Source organism: Pipistrellus kuhlii, unplaced genomic scaffold, assembly GCF_014108245.1.
Source record: "Pipistrellus kuhlii isolate mPipKuh1 unplaced genomic scaffold, mPipKuh1.p scaffold_m20_p_16, whole genome shotgun sequence".
In the NCBI taxonomy this organism is placed as follows: Eukaryota; Metazoa; Chordata; class Mammalia; order Chiroptera; family Vespertilionidae; genus Pipistrellus; species Pipistrellus kuhlii.
The window spans coordinates 3,860,557-3,878,406 of NW_023425471.1; the positions used below are offsets into that span (position 1 = coordinate 3,860,557).

The window sequence follows — 17,850 nt, forward strand, 5'->3', positions numbered from 1 at the left end:
ATGTTTCTCTCACTCTGTCTCTCCCCCTCCCACTCTCTAAAAATCAATGAAAAAATATCTTCAGGTGAGGATTAATAACAACAACAAAAAAATGGGGTAAGAGGGCTTGCAAGTTCTGAAGGTTCTGGGAAGCTTAGCTACTTGATAGGTTTCTTTGGGAACCCAAGGCAAACTAAGGATCTCTCGCCAGGAAAATGCATAAATGTACACAAGCTTCCCACCAGCTCCCTCCGAAGATCCATCCCAGCCCTGGGCAGCAAGGACTGAGTGATTTCTGCTGTCACTGTGCCTGGCACTGGTTGAAGGCATTCTACCTCATTTAAGCAGATGGTAGTTGAAATAATTAGGAAGTGAATGTGGGTGTTAGCTTTTGTTTTTTATTTACACAAGTCTTAGAAAAGAACAATCATTACTAATATTTAAGCTCTTTAAGCAAAATTAGCCAAAGAAATATGAATCTTTAGCTTTAACACTTATTTGAAAGAGCATAACTGAAAGTTGTTTTAAAAAAATATATTTTATTGATTTTTTACAGAGAGGAAGAGAGAGGGATAGAGAGAAATATCTATGAGAGAACATCTATCAGCTACCTCCTGCATACCCCCTACTGGGGTTATGTCTGAAACCATGGTAAATGCTTTTGATCGGAATCGAACCTGGGACCCTTCAGTCCACAGGCCAATGCTCTATCCAATGAGCCAAACCTGGTAGGACATAACTAAAAGTAATTTTAAACTTTAGAATTATTCATCTTTCTCTTTATTCACAGAGTAGAGAGGAAAGAAACTTAAATTTTTTTTGTTTAAGCTTTTAAATCCCATGCAGGCTCAGTTTCAAACATGTTGATCCAAAAAGCTATTACAGGTAGTAGATGAATACAGAATATTCATGTTCATTTGTGTGTTCTTTTGTGTTTTTTTTTATTTTTTATTTTATTGATTTTTTACAGAGAGGAAGAGAGAGGGATAGAGAGTTAGAAACATCGATAAGAGAGAAACATCGATCAGCTGCCTCTTGCACACTCCTTACTGGGGATGTGCCCACAACCAAGGTACATGCCCTTGGACCGGAATCGAACCTGGGACCTTTCAGTCTGCAGGATGACGCTCTATCCACTGAGCCAAACCGGTTTCGGCTTCATGTTCATTTGTTAAAAATTCTGTAATACTTATTCTTTGCTTCTACAGTTAATTGTAGATAAACTGGTACTGTCCATTTTGAAAGAATCTCTTCAGTTAAGGAGACATCTTAGGCCCAGCCTGTGTGGCTCAGTTGTTGAGCATCGACCTATGAACCAGGATGCCACAGTTCGATTCTCGGTCAGGGCATATGCCCAGGTTGTGGGCTGGATCCCCAGTAGGGAGTATGTAGGGGGCAGCTGATCGATGATTCTCTCCCATCATTGATGTTTCTATCTCTTCCTCTCCATTCCTCTCTGAAATTAAAAAAAAAAAAAATAATAATAATAATTAAAAAAAAAAAAAATATATATATATATATATATATATATATATATATATATATATTTTTTTTTTTTTTTTTAAGACATCTTAGCTCCAAGTATTGTGTCAGTGGAAGGAAAATGGAGAAATTCATCCTTTGACAGGTGGGTAGTGTCTGGGGTGGGGAGTTTGTTGGGATTTAGGGTTCTAGTAAACTTGGTTGGGGTTGAATGGTGTGCTTTCTACTATTTTTCAAGCTATAAGAGCTAAATACATTGCTTATTACTGGACTGATCAACAGTGAAAATGTTTTATACTTTTGTTTTATGATTTATGAAAAGGTTCACATAGAAATTTAATCTTGAAAGTACTTATTGTTGGTTTCATTTTTATTTTAGATTGGGAATTAAATAAAAAATTTCTCCTTGTTTTTCCTGATAATAGGTACTATATTAGAGAACTCTGTTCATCTTGGTATGGTATTTAAAAAACAAGAACAAAATGTTATGAAGGTAACTAATGGTCCCTAACTTGAAAGGTAAAAGCAGACATGCCGTGAAGCCCAGTGGCCTTCTTCTCTGGCTCCACTCACCCAGTTCCTCTACATTAATATATTTCTTTTTTAAAAAAATACATTTTTATTGATTTTTTTACAGAGAGGAAGGGAGAGAGATAGAGAGTTAGAAACATTGATGAGAGAGAAACACCGATCATTGCCTCCTCCATGCCCCCTACTGGGGACCATGCCTACAACCAAGGTACATGCCTTTGACTGGAATTGAACCTGAGACCCTCTAGTCCATGGACTGATGCTCTAGCCACTGAGCAAAACCCACTAGGGCAGGATAAGGGTTTTATAGCAGAAGTACTGAGTTTCTTTTTCTGGTGACAAAGGTGATTTAAAATCGATTGTGGTGATGGTTCACAGCTCTCAACACTAAAAGCCAGTAAATTGTTCACTTTCAATAGGGTGTACAATTATATCTCAGTAAAAGTGTTATGAAAAATCATTAAGAGAACTGAAAAACTACAAATTGCCCTAGCTGGTTTGGCCTGTGGACTGAGGGGCCCCAGCTTCGATTCCAGACAAGGGCACATGCTTGGGTTGTGGGCTCGATCCCCAGAAGGGGGTGTGCAAGAGGCAGCCGATCAGTGAGTCTTTTTCATCATTGATGTTGAGAGAATTCTGTCTCTCCTGCTTCCTTCCTCTCTCAAATCAATAAAACAAAAACTATAAATTTAACAAGTTTCATTCCTCAGGTAGTTTTCTTATTAAAATTGATCTTAGGATGGGCCTCGGGTTTCCCTTGGTGGAAATTGTTTATGCTCCTCATTTTCCACATTGCTTTCTCATTATATTTGGAAATGGCTTTACACCATGGTTTCTGGTATTATGTTGGGTTTATTATGATTATGCTTCTGAGAAAGAGTGTTAGAGTTAAAAGAATCTTCATTTTAATTATCTTTGAATAGACTTTCATCAATATTTAAAGCCAACATTGTTGTTTTGTAGCCCTATTCTTAATATTAATTGTTTTCAAGGAATAGGTTTGAAAATTATTTTTTTTAAATTGAGGAAGATGATATTAATAGTTTTCATTTTTTTCACCCTCTGTATTTTGTGTAAAGGGTCTGTGTTAATATTACGTGCCCAGCTAGTATATGACAGTTTATTATCTCATATAAAGTAGAGGTAAGAACTAGTAGTTAAATGTATAATGTAGTGTTAAAATGATCACTTAGCATTTGGTTTGAGAGTACTACTTCTGAAGTATGTTATTGGGGCATATTTTTTTTAATATACTTTTATTGATTTTTTACAGATAAGAAGAGAGAGGGATAGAGAGTTAGAAGCATCGATGAGAGAGTAACATCCATCAACTGCCTCTTGCACACCCCCTACTTGGGATGTACCCACAACCAAGGTACATGCCCTTGACCAGAATCGAACCCAGGACCTTTCAGTCCACAGGCTGACGCTCTATCAACTGAGCCAAACCGGTTTTGGCTATTGGGGCATATTAATGGTTTTAAGAAGTTTCTGCAGTAATGAAATTTAACAAAGGACATTTCTTAAAACTTGCATCATTAATTTTTAAATAAACCTTGGTTGCGGGCACATCCCCAGTGGGGGGTGTGCAAGAGGCAGCTGATCGATGTTTTTAACTCTCTATCCCTCTCTCTTCCTCTCTGTAAAAACTCAATAAAATATATATATTTAAAAATGAACATATTACATGTATAGCATTTTTAAAGAATCATGAAAAGCAACACACCTTTCATCTCTCTTCCTAGAGGAAAATATTTCTGTTTTGGTTCTTCATCAATTTTGAATAATACTAGTATATAAATCACAAATTTTAAAATAAACCTTATTGAACTAACACATACATTCAGAAAAGTATACAAAGCACAACTGCTAAGGCAATGGATTTTCACAAAGTGAGCACCCATGTTGCCCCATTTAGATCAAGACAGAATATTACCAAGCCCTGCAGAAGGCCCTGCCCTCAACAGTAATCTTTCCTGATTTCCAGCACTATCGATTAGCTTGGCCAGTTTTTGAACTTTATTAAATGGTTTCCTAGAGCAGCAGTTGCCAGCAGGTGGTTCATGAGGTCCGAAAGGTTGGCAACTGCTGTCCTAGAGTATATATTCTTTTTCTTTTTTCTTTTTTCCCCCCCTAGAGTATATATTCTTGTGACACCTTCCTTGCAACAGTCTGTCTTTGAGACTAATCTGTGTTCCTGTATCTTATAGTAGTTCATTGTTATTGCTGGATGGTCTGAACATGTTAGAATGATCCATTCTTTGGTTGGTAGAAATTTGAATTGATTTCATGTTGGGGTAATTTCAAATAGTGTTGCTCTAGACATTTCTTGGCCTTTGGCTGCACATATATACTCACTTGGGTAAAATCCTAGGACTAGATTTAACTATGTTGGCAGTTATCCATATTGCTAAAGAATTTTTCAAAGTAGCTGTACCAACTTGTTCTTTCAAAAGCACAGTATTTGATTTGGCAACATCTGTATATATATAAGGGTAATATGCTAAGTGTTTGGCCATCTGACTGGTCGCTGTGACATGCACTGACCACCAGGGGGCAGACACTCGATGCGGGAGCTGCTGAGATGCAATGACTTGGTAGTGGTGGTTCTTGGGTGACGCACTCTGAAACCAGAGAGGAGGGAGCCTGATTCCTCATGGGCTGTGCAATTCCACCTTTGGCGGTGGGTTATGTTGGTGCTGGGGCATTGTCGGTCCCGAATCTGGCATTCCACACCCTGTAGGACAGTAACTTTGCAGAGTGCCCTCTGGCACTGCGGGACCCCTCAGGGGATGTTGGAGTGCCAGTTTTAGCCGGATCCCCATAGGCCAGGCTGAGGCACCCCATTTACCGGAGGGACCCTGCTTATTCTGCAGATACCCTTTGAGCCACGGTGCCACCCCAGGTGTGGTCGGTCAGGGAGGGACCATGGGAGGTTGGCTCCAGGGTGTGTCTGGCCCAATTCACCCAGTCCTGCCCCATCAGCCACTTTCTAATTAATTTTCTTTCAATGTGCATGAGTCTGTGCACCAGGTCACTAGTCCTATATAATAAAGAGGTAATTGACCCTCATGCCCTTGCACAAAATTGCCGTACCCATGTGGTCAAAGATGGCTGCAGGGGAGGGCAGTTGTGGGTGATCAGGCCATCAGGAGAGGGCAGTTGGGGGCGACGAGGCCTGCAGGGGAGGGCATTTAGGGTCAAACAGGCTGGCAGGGGAGTGGTTAGGGGGCGATCAGGCAGAGGCAGGCGAGCGGTTGAGAGCCAGCAGACCTGGATTGTGAGAGGGATGTCCGACTGCTGGTTTAGGCCTGCAGGGATCAAGCCTAAAGAGGCAGTTGGACATCCCCGAAGAATCCCAGGTTGGAGAGGGTGCAGGCTGGCCTGAGGGGACCCCCCCGTGCACCAATGTCATGCCCCAGGCCTCTAGTTAGTCTATTTTCTCTCTTTATGAACAGGGAATATGCTAATTAGCCAGCGTCATGACAGCTCAGGAGGACCTGTGTTCACAAATGGGTGGGAGGAGGCTGGGGGCAGGCTAGAGCTGAGACTCAACATACAGGACCGCCTGCCCCCACCCCAGGGGACACGACCCGAGGTTGGTGCTTTGTGGGTCAGGCTCGGGTCCCAGCCCCCCGACTCTAGTAAAGGATAAGGATTTAGTTCCTTTAAGCTCTTTATTCCCTGCTTTGATACTTTAAATTATTTTTAGTTCTCTAGTTGGGTATTATTATAACTTGACATAATCTGTTCTAGTAACTTTGGAAAGTATTTTGTTCATTTGTGGTAAAAGAAAGATATTAGACATCCCCTGATTGTATTATTTTAAAAAACAAAAAAGCTCTCTTTCACACAGAGAGGAAATTGTACAGAATTTAAGTTTGTGCCACATCATATGAACAAGCAATGTTAATGGGAAACCCATGAATAAATGGTAAAATTACTGATTTGAGGATAAAATACTAGAATAAAGCCATCTCTCCATTGCCTGCCATCTATATTGGGGTAGGCATACCTGCTTAAAACATTCTACTCAAAATTTTGTGGTTTAACCTGGGAGAACTTTATTTTCTTGCTCCTGTAATAGTGCTTTTGGTGTGGATAATTCGTGTTTTTTTTGTCTGGCTTTTACACAGTGTAATTATTTCAAGCTTCATCCATGCAAACTGTGCTTTAATAACCGTGGTGTGGGTGTTCTTTGTAAGAAGGCTGACTTTCCTTATATGTACATGGGATTCAGGGGCCTGGGCTGGTTTCCTCCTGTGGCTCTGCCATCTCATAGGATCGTGGTGACTCTGCATCCAGGCGCAATGGGGAAGAGGTAATGGAGAAAGAACATGTGCTTCTAAGAATAAGAATATTGTCACAGAGGCACAGTCATCACTTGGGCTTGCATTCCATTGGTGGGAACTTCACATGGGAGTCCCACCCAGACGTCAGGGGCTGGGAGACGTAGTGTTTAGCTGAGCACTGGTCAGGCAGTGCCAGCTCCGCAGGGGACTGGAGGAGCATGGGACACCTCGTGAGCCATCTCTTATGTACCGTTTCCTTAAGGATAAGACCAGAATAATTTTTTTGAGGTGAAATTGGAACATAACGTAAGTTTCAGGTGTGCAACATTGAAATTTGTCATCTGTGTACACTGCAGAACAAAGTGATCCCCACCAAAAATCTACCATCAAGACCAAAATAACTTGTGTTCATTAACTTGGTATAATTTCACATTTGTTAAGGTGCTAATTAAGTAGTGGAGGCTTTATAGGAAAATAAGTTTAGGCTTACAACTAAATGGCATGTCTTGCTTTCTTTGGTACCTCTTAGGTGTGTGATTTGTTTTAACTTTATTTCCTTACACTTTACAGTTAGGTCACCTCTCAGTGAAACTTACAAACTACCTACGATATTTACATCAGTTTTACAAGCCACTAAGAAAGAAAAAAAGCTGTCGACTATGGTGTGCTATTGGTAGTAAACATTGGCTACATTTGATTTAACCCCCTTTTCATCTTTTTTCCTCCCTTCTCTCTAGTTTGTGATTGGTGCAATGGAAGAAGCTGGAATGTGCGGGTTAGGGGTGAAAGCGGATGTGTTGCGTACTTCTCAATCAAACGATATTCTTCAACATCAAGACTCACATTGTGGTGGAACAAGTAACAAGCACTCACTGGAAGAGGCTGAAGGCTTCATAACAAAACACAGGAGTTTGGTGAACCCGGCCTACTGCACACAGGAGCCAAGAGAGGAAATTCCTGGGCAGGAAGCTAGAACAGATCCCCCCGATGGTCAGCAAGATTCAGATTGCAACAGGAACAAAGAAAAAACCCTAGGTAATAATCTCTGCTTAGTGGTTGGATGTTGTCACACGCAGCTCGTTTATTTTACATTTCCTGCTACACAGGTGATTATGAACATGGCCGGTAGTGGCCAGTATTGAGGTGGCTGTTTAGCGTCTGTTGTCTTCAGTGTGGTCCGTCTGCCCGTCTGCTGCAGTTCTGTTCAGGAGGCAAAGATAGCAGAGTGGGGAATTCTCTCTAAATAATCAATAATTGGCTTTTGTGAAAAAATTTGGGGCCAACTTGAAGGAATTCATATTCGACTTGCCTTGTTTGTGTCTTTAATGTGGTCTGACCAAAATTCACCTTGAAAACTATATCTTTATTTGATCACTTTATTTAAAAACTAGTCACAACAATTTAGAGATGACATAATGTTATCTGCAGTTCTGAAAGTGGGTTAAGACTGGCTTTCAAGAGTATGTTTTCTTTCTTTTTTTTTTTTTTAATATATTTTATTGATTTTCCACAGAGAGGAAGAGAGAGGGATAGAGTTAGAAACATCGATGAGAGAGAATCATCGATCAGCTGCCTCTTGCACACCCCCTTCTGGGGATGTGCCCGCAACCAAGGTACATGCTCTTGACCGGAATCAAACCTGGGACCTTTCAGTCCGCAGGCCGACGCTCTATCCACTGAGCCAAACCGGTTTCAGCAAGAGTATGTTTTCTTTCTCCTGCTCTGTTTGAGATTTAGGACTAAGATGTGATACATTGAATCTTGTTATGATATTTGAAATCCCCTTTTATTTTAGCCTTACGGGTTGCCCCAAGTTTTTTAAACTTATTATACCTAAAATTAACAGTGTTTAATTTGAGTGGTTTTCTATATGCTAAATTAGAATTATCTTTATTAAATCCATTTTCTGGTAAATTGGAAACCTTAAAAATTTATAGAAATATAATAAAAAATAATTTTTATTCTTTGCAAACAATACAGATTTCTTCAAAAAGTCAGCAGCCCCAATTACATGTGTAACAGCAGATGTAGTCTTGAAAGTTACACCTAACATTACCATGTGATTATTCATAATAGCCCAAAAGAAACACTTGTTACCCATCAGCTCATACAATGAAATATTATTCAGCAATAAAAAGGAATGGCCCAGCTGGCATGGCTCAGTAGTTGAGCATCTATCTATGAACCAGGAGGTCAGCGTTCAATTCCTGGTCAGGGCACATGCCTGGATTGTGGGCTTGATCCCCAGTATGGGGCGTGCAAGAGGCAGCTGATCAGTGATGCTCTCATCATTGATGTTTCTATCTCTCTGAAATCAATAAAAAATATATTTAAAACAAAACAAAACATTATCACTTATTTGTTAATTCCACTTGTCCCCTTGTATCTAAGCCACCTGCTTCACCCTGCCAAAGTCTTTAAATAGTATGGAGCTCTTTTTCCCAAGGGAAAAGCTATCTTGACATCTTTTTATCTACGTTGAACTTGGTTAACCCACAAAATATGCTTCCTAAATCATTCAGAAATTATTTAAATTGTGCATAGGAAAAGATGTGTCACAAATGTGTACCTTAGGCAGAGAGTTCCAACTGAAATTCCCTTTGAACTTGCTTCTATATTTGTATTTGGTAAGGAGAAAGTTTTAAAAATATTCTGCCCTTTGTAACTTGCTCTTTGTCTTAAGTTGGACATCAGTGGGTAAGCAGGGGAATTCTTAAACCTTCAGCAAGAGTTCTTACAAATAGCTGTGTTAAAGAGTGAAGAAATTAGGGGTAGGGGAGTGGAAGAAATGCCTGTCAATCTCGAATTTAAAATAGCTTTCTTAATTTGGTTGGTAAATCTCTTATTTCTAGTTATAGGCATAAATTATTTTATTCTGGGTGTCAGAACATAGGAAGTACTGTGTAGAATTTGCAGGTTAGATTAGATCTCATTCTTCTTCCAGGACTTATTTCTTATCTTGTTAATCATCAGGTAAAGAAGTTTTATTATTGATGCAAGCCCTAAACACCCTTTCAACTCCAGAAGAGAAGCTGGCAGCTCTCTGTAAGAAATATGCTGATCTTGTGAGTATTAAATGAAAGGGTTGAGGGCCATATAAAATATAGCAAAATGGATATGTGTTGATAAGTTTTTAAAAAATATATTTTTACTGATTTCAGAGAGGAAGGGAGAGGGAGATAGAGATAGAAACATCAATGATGAGAGAGAATCATTGATCAGCTTGCCTCCTGCACGCTCCACAGTGGGATCTAGCCTGTAACCCCAGCAAATGCCCTGACCAGGAATTGAACCGTCACCTTCTGGTTCATTGGTCAACCACTGAGCCATGCCGGCTGGGCTGATAAGTTTTTTTAAATGTGGTTTTGGTGTAGCTTTAAATGTTAAATTATGTTTTATTCTAAAATTGAAGAGGAGAATCTGATTTCTTGGTTTATTTGTTTTTTGTTGTTGCTTGTATGACAGTTTTATAATGTGATACATATAGTACATTAGTATGCTAAGATATGGTATACATTTTGTAAAACTCAGTTTGGAGTATGTCTAAGTATTTTCATTTCTGTGTCATGCTTTTAGTCATTTGGGGTATATGGTTCTATATTTAATATAATCGTTCCTACATTTAACTTTTTCCAAGGGAAATTTAGAGTTAAAGGTTTTAGCCTTTGTGATGGAGATTGTGAGTTGGATGAAGTAGTCTACTAAAATAATACTGTAGGACACTCCAGTAATAATACTGTAGGACAAAAGTCTTACACCTATGGATGAAGACAGTAGTGGAGGGTTAGGGAATGGGGTGGGGAATCGGGTGGTGGAGGGGAGCTATGGGGTGGGGGGAGAGGAACATCTGTAATAATCTGAACAATAAAGATTTATTTAAAAAAATAAAAAAATAAAACAATACTGTATCTCGGGAATTTTGTATTTACATATACTGTGTTCCAGGCATTCCTTTTTCCCAGTTTCCTCCAAAGAAATTGACCTTATTTATTCTGGGCCTTTGTTATTTCAAGTAGCATTAATTCTCTTTTTAAAATTAAGAAAGCAGTCTCAATATGGAAATACTGCCATTCTTTTTGAACTAAAGCATGTAAAAGTCATGGAACCCTTTGAAGTAAGGATTTTGGAAGGCTTTTAGAATTCTAATATAAATGTTAAAATTAGCGCCTTTAGTGAAATACTTAACATGACTCGTCATTGACAATTTATATGTATTGTCATCTGTTGGTTTTTAAAACAATAAGTTTTTATATTGATTTTTAGAGAAAGAGGAAAGTAGAAGGTTAGAGAGAGAGAAACATCAATGAGAGAGGAACATCATTCATTGGCTGCCTCCTATACACAACCTCGGCAAATGCCCTGACCGGGAATTGAACTGCCGACCTCTTGGTTCCTAGATCAACGCTCTACTGCTGAGCCACGCGGTGGGGCTTCATCTATTGTTAAAGCAGTTATTCTATATCATAAATACTACTTTTTGTCAATGACCAGATCATACTAAGTTTTGGAGAGGATGTGCATCTACTTGATCTCCTATAAATTATTGATGGGCAAAGAAATTTGCTAGCCACTCTGGCAAACAGTTTGGCATAGTAATGTGAAATAGAACATTAGAAATCTGTCTAGCAACCCCACTTCTAGGTTTGCACCCAAGAGAAATTGTTGCATGTGTGTATGAGGAAGCACGTCAGAATGTTCACATCATTGTGAGTAATAAAACCTGGAAGCAACCCAAATGCTCGGTGATAAATGAATGGGTCAATACAATGTGTTGTGTGTTTTGTATTTTTTAAAAAGTGTAATATTACTCAACCTGTTGGCTAAATCTGGTGAGGCCTGTTTTTGTACTAAAGCTGAGAATGGTTTTTAGTACATTTTTAAAGTGCTGTTTAGAAAAAGCGGATGACACAACAGATATCCCGTGTGACCTGCAAAGCCTAAAATATTTACCTTCTGGATAAAGTTTGCTGTTCCCTGATCTATAGCTACATGTGAATAATCTGGATGACTCCTAGCAATATAATCTATGGTTGTGCTGTCCAAAACAACCAGTAGTCACATGTGGTTATTTAAGCTTATATTAATTTAAATGAAAGAGAATAAAAAATGTTGTTCCTCAGTTGCAGGAGCCACAATAAAGTCAAAACAACTAAAACCAAAATGATTTCTTTTAGGACCACACACAGATGACATAAAAGAGAGAGAAGAGCAAAGAAGTAGTGAACCCAAGATTAAGAATTATGGTTACCTTGAGGCTAGGAAGGCTGGGGGACTTCCAGTCCTCCCTGGAGTTACGCATGGTGTCTGCAGAAATTGCAGCCCCTTGGAACTGTGCCACAGAGAGATTACTTTACAAAAGTATTACTTTTCCAGCAGGAATTTCCATAAAGGTCTTTTTAATAGCTGTAGGCGCACATTGCCAGTAAGGGTGCTTGCTATGTTTTGATAGGCCACAAGATGTCACTCTTGTTTCTAAAATCATGACAGCATCATCTGCTTTAGTAAAAGGTGGTAAGGCTGCCATCTTATCCATTAGTGCTGATTTAACCTTGAAATAGAATTGTTTGCTCCAAATTGCAAATTGCAATGATCCCCCCTAACTCACCAAGAAGCCTGAGCACAGCTTATTAAGTTCTAATTCAGAGAGCCGTTTCATTAAAGTAGCCTGCGTGTGCTTTCAGAAAAGTAAAATTCAATGGTACTGATTCTTCTTCTTCTTTTTTTTTTCATAATCAACATTTATTTTTTATTTTTTTATTTTTTAAATAAATATTTTTTGTTCATATTATTACAAATGTTCCTCTTTCCCCCCCCCTCCATTGTTCCCCTCCACCAGGTTCCCACCCACCCTCTGCCCTTTCCCCACCCCCCATTGTCCTCATCCATACATGCACAGTTTATGTTCAGTCTCTTCCCGCACCCTCCACTCCCCTTTTCCCCGAGAATCATCAGTTCACTCCCCTTCCATACCTCTGATTCTATATTATATTCAACAGTTAATATTGTTCATCTGATTTTTTTAATTCCCTTGGTTTTTAGATTCACTTGTTGATAGTTACGTATTTGTTGTTCATAATTTTTATCTTTATTTTCTTCCTCTTCCTTAAGAACCCCACTGGTACTGATTCTTGAAAAGTTTTCCCCAAACATCATATTTTTGTTTTTAGTAAGAAAAAAGAGGTTAAGATTTTTTCCCTGCCCTAGATTGTTTGCTTACTTTCCTGTCACAACTGGAAAAGAGAAGGTTGGCAGAGTAGAGTGGCATGAACTAATTGAAAATGAAACATTCCATTACAATATTTGGTTATTAAGTTATAGCTCTTACTGTAATTCTCTCATCCATAACTCAAAGGTCTTCAGTGTACTTCCTAAATGTGCAGTGCTTATTATTTTAGCTGGAGGAGAGCAGGAATGTTCAGAAGCAAATGAAGATTCTGCAGAAGAAGCAAGCCCAGATCGTGAAAGAGAAAGTTCACTTGCAGAGTGAGCACAGTAAGGCGATCTTGGCAAGAAGCAAACTAGAGTCTCTCTGCAGGGAACTTCAGCGTCACAATAAGACGCTAAAGGTTAGTTGGTTCTTTGTTCTGTTTTCCAGGTGGGACTGACTCAGTTTTTTTATAATCATCATGTTCCTATCCTATATAACAAAAGGGTACGGCAACTGCAGAACTACCTCAATACAGGAGCTGCCCCCTGGTGGTCGGTGCCCTCCCACAGTGGGAGAGTCTCTTAGCCACAAGCCAGGCTGATTGCTGGTGAGTGCAGCTGCCTGCCTCCAAGGCAGGGCTAAGGATGTCCGACTGGGCCTAAGCCGTCAGGTGGACATCCCTCAAGGGCTACTGGTTTGGGAAAGGGTGCAGACTGGGCTGAGGGGACCCGCCCCCGCCCCCAGTGCACAAATGTTGTGCACTGGGCCTCTAGTTTAAAATAAGTCCTTGTGTCTACTTGGAGACAGAGCTACCATCTTGCTTTCTATTTTGCTTGATCTGATGCTTAGGGTCCCTCATAGGTGCTCATGGGGTTCTAGATGAGACTGGTATTTACAGCAAGCTCTCCTGCTTCGAGCTATGGCTTAGGAAGCGCAAAGTTGCCAGTTTCCTGCTGAGCACTGATGTAGTTTATTACCACGAATGAGAATCTGACATGCGATGAGAAGTAAGTGGGAACAGACTAGAGGCAGAATGAGCCTGGGAAGGGAAAGCACGTGCTTAGGGTCTCTCCCTTCCCCCCACCCCCCAGGGCTGTTACTCAGCTACTTTGCCAAGCTGCCCTTGCCAGCTACCCAGTTCCTGAGTACTTTTAGAAGAGCACTTGGCTTATTATAAAGGAAGAGGGAGCAGGCACCTGAAGATTAATTGGCACCAACAGTGGAAGACGGAAGAAGACAGGGCGGGCACTCCTCTTCCATAGTTTCATTTGATTTTCACTGAGCAGGATGTCCTCAGACTTCCCTACCACAGCACCCCCCAAGGCCTAGAATACAGGAGCGCTCAGGATGGATCTGCACCTGATGTGGGAGCCTATGTTTTCTTCTTTGCTTTTGAACCTTTGGATTTATTTATTTGTTTATTTATTTACTTAAAAATATATTTTATTGATTTTACACAGAAAGGAATTGAGAGGGACAGAGAGTTAGAAATGTTGATGAGAGAGAAACATCGACCAGCTGCCTCTTGCACACCTCCCACTGGGGATGTGCCCACAACCAAGGTACATGCCCCTGACCGGAATCGAACCCGGGACCTTCCAGTCCGCAGGCCGACGCTCTATCCACTGAGCCAAACCGGTCCCGGCTGAACCTTTGGATTTAGATGTTAATTAAAATAGGTGGTATTCCCCCCCCCCCCCCCCCTGCCAAATAGCAAATCAATATTTTGTTTGGACTGTTGTTTAGTCATGTAAAAGCCTTTTAATACGTGTATTTTAGCAAGAGTTGGAAATAGGCTTTTTAAAATATATTTCTTTATTGATTTCAGAGAGGAAGGGAGAGGGCTAGAGAGATAGAAACATCAATGATGAGAGAGAACCACTGATCGGCTACTTCCTGCAGGCCTCCTATTGGGGATTAAGCCCACAATCTGAGCATGTGCCCTTGGCCGGAATCAAACCTGGGACCCTTCAGTCTGCAGGCCAACGCTCTATCCACTGAGCCAAACCGGCTAGGGCGGAAGTAGGCTTTTTCAAATACAGATTCCATTTGTCCTCTTGCCCCTGGGAAGTACAAGGTATGTCCTAAGAAGGGATCTGTCTTGAGGCTGCTTTGAGATGCTGCCTTGTGGAACCAGTGAGGAGGGTACTTGGGAACATAGACGGAGGGAGCTGGCTGGGTGGACAGGCTCCTTGCTTATCTAGCAGTATAGTGAATTTCACATGGTCACATGCTTCTTCCTTACAGCAGGGCAGTTTGTAAAATCTCTCCCATTGTTCCATCTACTCAGGAAAAGCTTCTTGCTCTTAAATGATAGCCTTTAGTTCCTAAATGAAGGAATTAGAATTCAGAAGCATCCCTTCAGAGCAGCAGTAAATGAACCCACGCGGCAGCAGCCTTTGTGAGCACGTTCTCCATGGGTCTATAAATTATTTTCCATCATCAGGAAGAAAATGTGCAGCAGGCCCGCGAGGAGGAAGAGAGACGGAAAGAGGCAACCGCACACTTCCAAATTACTCTGAATGAGATCCAGGCCCAGCTGGAGCAGCACGACATCCACAACGCCAGGCTCCGCCGGGAGAACATCGAGCTGGGGGAGAAGCTGAAGAAGCTCATCGAACAGTACTCCATGAGGGAGGAGGTAAAGGCGTTCGTTTGTTTCAGCAGCTCCTCATTAGCAATCCCTTTTCACCATTCACTGCTGAGCATGTGAAACTTGTCACGTGGTGCGGTAAACTTTTGTGTGTGCATAGTAGAAGGCGGGCCGCTTTTTTAAAAATTTATTTTTATTGATTTCAGAGAGGAAAGGGGAGTGATAGAAACATCGATGAGAGAGAAACAGCAATTGGCTGTCTCCTACACGCCACCCTACTGGGGATCAGCAGAGCCCGCAACTTGGGCATGTGCCCTGACTGGGAGTCAGATCATGACCTCTTGCCTAGGGTTGACGCTCAACTACTGAGCCACATCGGCTGGGCGTATTTTATTATTTTTTAAAATTTTTTAATTTTTTAAATTTTTTTTGTGTGTGTTTTGTTTCTTTTAATATATTTTTATTGATTTCGGAGAAAGGAAGGGAGAGAGGGATAGAAGCATCAATGATGAGAGAGAATCATTGATTGGCTGCTTCTTGCACGCCCATCCTGGAGATCAAGCCCACAACCCTGGCATGTGCCCTGACTGGGAATCAAGCTGGCAACTTCTTGATGCATGGGTCAACCACTGAGGCACACAGGCTTGGCAGATTTTATTTATGTTTAAAATATATTTTTATTGCTTTCAGAGAGGAAGGAAAAAGGATAGAAACAATGATGAGAGAGAATCATTGATCGGCTGCCTCCTGCATGCATCCCTACTTCTACTGGTGATCAGAGCCCTCAACCTGGGCCTGTGCCCTGACCGGGAATCGAACCATGACCTCCTGGTTCTTGGATTGACGCTCAACCACTGAGCCACATCAGCCAGGCCATTGGTTGATTCTTGCATGTGCCCTGGCTGAGGATTGAACCCACAACCTTAGTGTATTGGGACAACCCTCTAATCAACTGAGCTACTAGGCCAGGACCTCCCCTGCCTTGTAAGTTAATAAAATGTTATGCTTTTATCTGTGTTGTATTCCTTACACAAAAAGATTTAAATGGTTGATTAAAATTTAAAAAAAGATTGTGGCATCTGCTCTGGGTTACTTTATCCAGTTTTCAAGACAAACCTTAAGTTATATTAATTTAGAATTTTATATATAGTCCTTTAAAATTTTAGTTTTTAAAATGATTTTATTTTAATCACTCATCATTTTTTACATTTTATTATGGACAATTGAAAACTTAAAAGTAGTGAGAAAATATGTCACCTGGATTCAGTAGATGAAACCATAGTTTCAGCTATATTCCTATCACCTTCCCCTGGGTTATTTTGTTTTATGTTTGTTTACTTTTTTTTGTCCCCTCGGTTATTTTGAAGAAGGTGCCATATTATTCCATTCATATATATTTGAAAAGATGTTTAAAAAAATATAAGGATTCTTTTTTAAGCTTATCCACAATACCATTTTCACACCTAAATATTAACAATAATTACTTAATATTAAATGTCTAGTCATTGTCCAAATTTTTCCGATTCCCCTTCTATAAATTTTTTGCTTCTTAGTAATTTGAACATTATCAGATATTCTTTCCTTGGTCAGGAAGAGCTACTCTTTCTGCAACTGAGAAGGGATAATCTGACTTTTATTATACATAAATAACCACATCACAGTTTTCCTTGGAAATAACAGCCTTTTACCAAAGGGCTACTATGGTCCAGGCCCCATACACCTTACAAAAAGTAACTATTGGATTGGCTTGTATAACTCTGCAGTGTGGGCATGGCTGTCTCCACATAGGTAGGGGACTGGGATTCAGCAGGGATGAGGGGCATCTGCTTGAGGCCATGCCTGCCTTCATAGCATGCTTCTTTAAACTAAGAAATTGGAAAATTTAACAGGAAGAAAAAGTCTCCAGCCGAAACCAGTTTGGCTCAGTGGATAGAGCGTCGGTCTGCAGACTTAAAGGTCCCAGGTTCAATTCCGGTCAAGGGCGCATCCCCATGTGGGGTGTGCAGGAGGCAGCTGGTCGATGTTTCTCTCTCATCGATGTTTCTAGCTCTCTCTCTCCCTTCCTCTCTGTAAGAAATCAATAAAATATATTTAAAAAAAGAAAAAGAAAAAGTCTCCAGAAATTCTGTATATGATCCATGGGTTAACAGTTTGAACTGCTTATCCATTCACTGAGCCACACTGGCCGGGCTGTACCTCCTATTTCTGATCTACTTACTCTGATGATGAGGCTTAGACTATATCAAGTAAAAGATGGCCCAGCCAGTGTGAACCAGGAGGTCACGGTAAAATTCCCTGTCGGGCCATCCCCAGGTTGCGGGCTCGATCCCCTCTAGAGGGTTTGCAGAAGTCAGCCGATAGATGATTGTCTCTATCACTAATGTTTCTATCTCTCCCTCTCCTCTCTAAAATTACTATATATATATATATATATATATATATATATATATATATATAATTTATTTATTTATTTAATATATTTTATTGATTTTTTACAGAGAGGAGAGAGGGATAGAGAGCTAGAAATGTCGATGAGAGAGAAACATTGACCAGCTGCCGGGGATGTGCCCGCAACCAATGTACATGCCCTTGACCGGAATCAAACCTGGGACCTTTCAGTCCGCAGACCGACGCTCTACCACTGAGCCAAACCGGCACTAGAAATATTTTTAAAACAATTTTAGAAATCGGAAGTACTGGCATGTGGCTGCCAAAGTGCTTGATTGCCTACCTCCGAAAGAGAGGATATGGGTGTTCGTAGAGGGCCCATTTTTGAGGTGCCAGTCAGAAAGACACAGTTATTAGCTCTGGTGGCATTAGCAGGG

At 40.5% G+C, this 17,850-nt stretch overlaps 1 protein-coding gene across 10 annotated transcripts in view; it reads left to right on the plus strand.

The window, feature by feature from the left end:
* Positions 1-17,850, plus strand: part of TXLNG (taxilin gamma) — a 49,388-nt gene that overhangs the window by 15,234 nt on the left and 16,304 nt on the right. For all 10 annotated transcript variants that reach the window (XM_036439567.2, XM_036439568.2, XM_036439573.2 and 7 more), the window contains 4 exons: positions 7,022-7,319; positions 9,258-9,349; positions 12,680-12,850; positions 14,879-15,073. In XM_036439567.2, the coding sequence (XP_036295460.1) occupies positions 7,022-7,319; positions 9,258-9,349; positions 12,680-12,850; positions 14,879-15,073 (756 nt within the window). The remainder of the gene's footprint in view (positions 1-7,021; positions 7,320-9,257; positions 9,350-12,679; positions 12,851-14,878; positions 15,074-17,850) is intronic.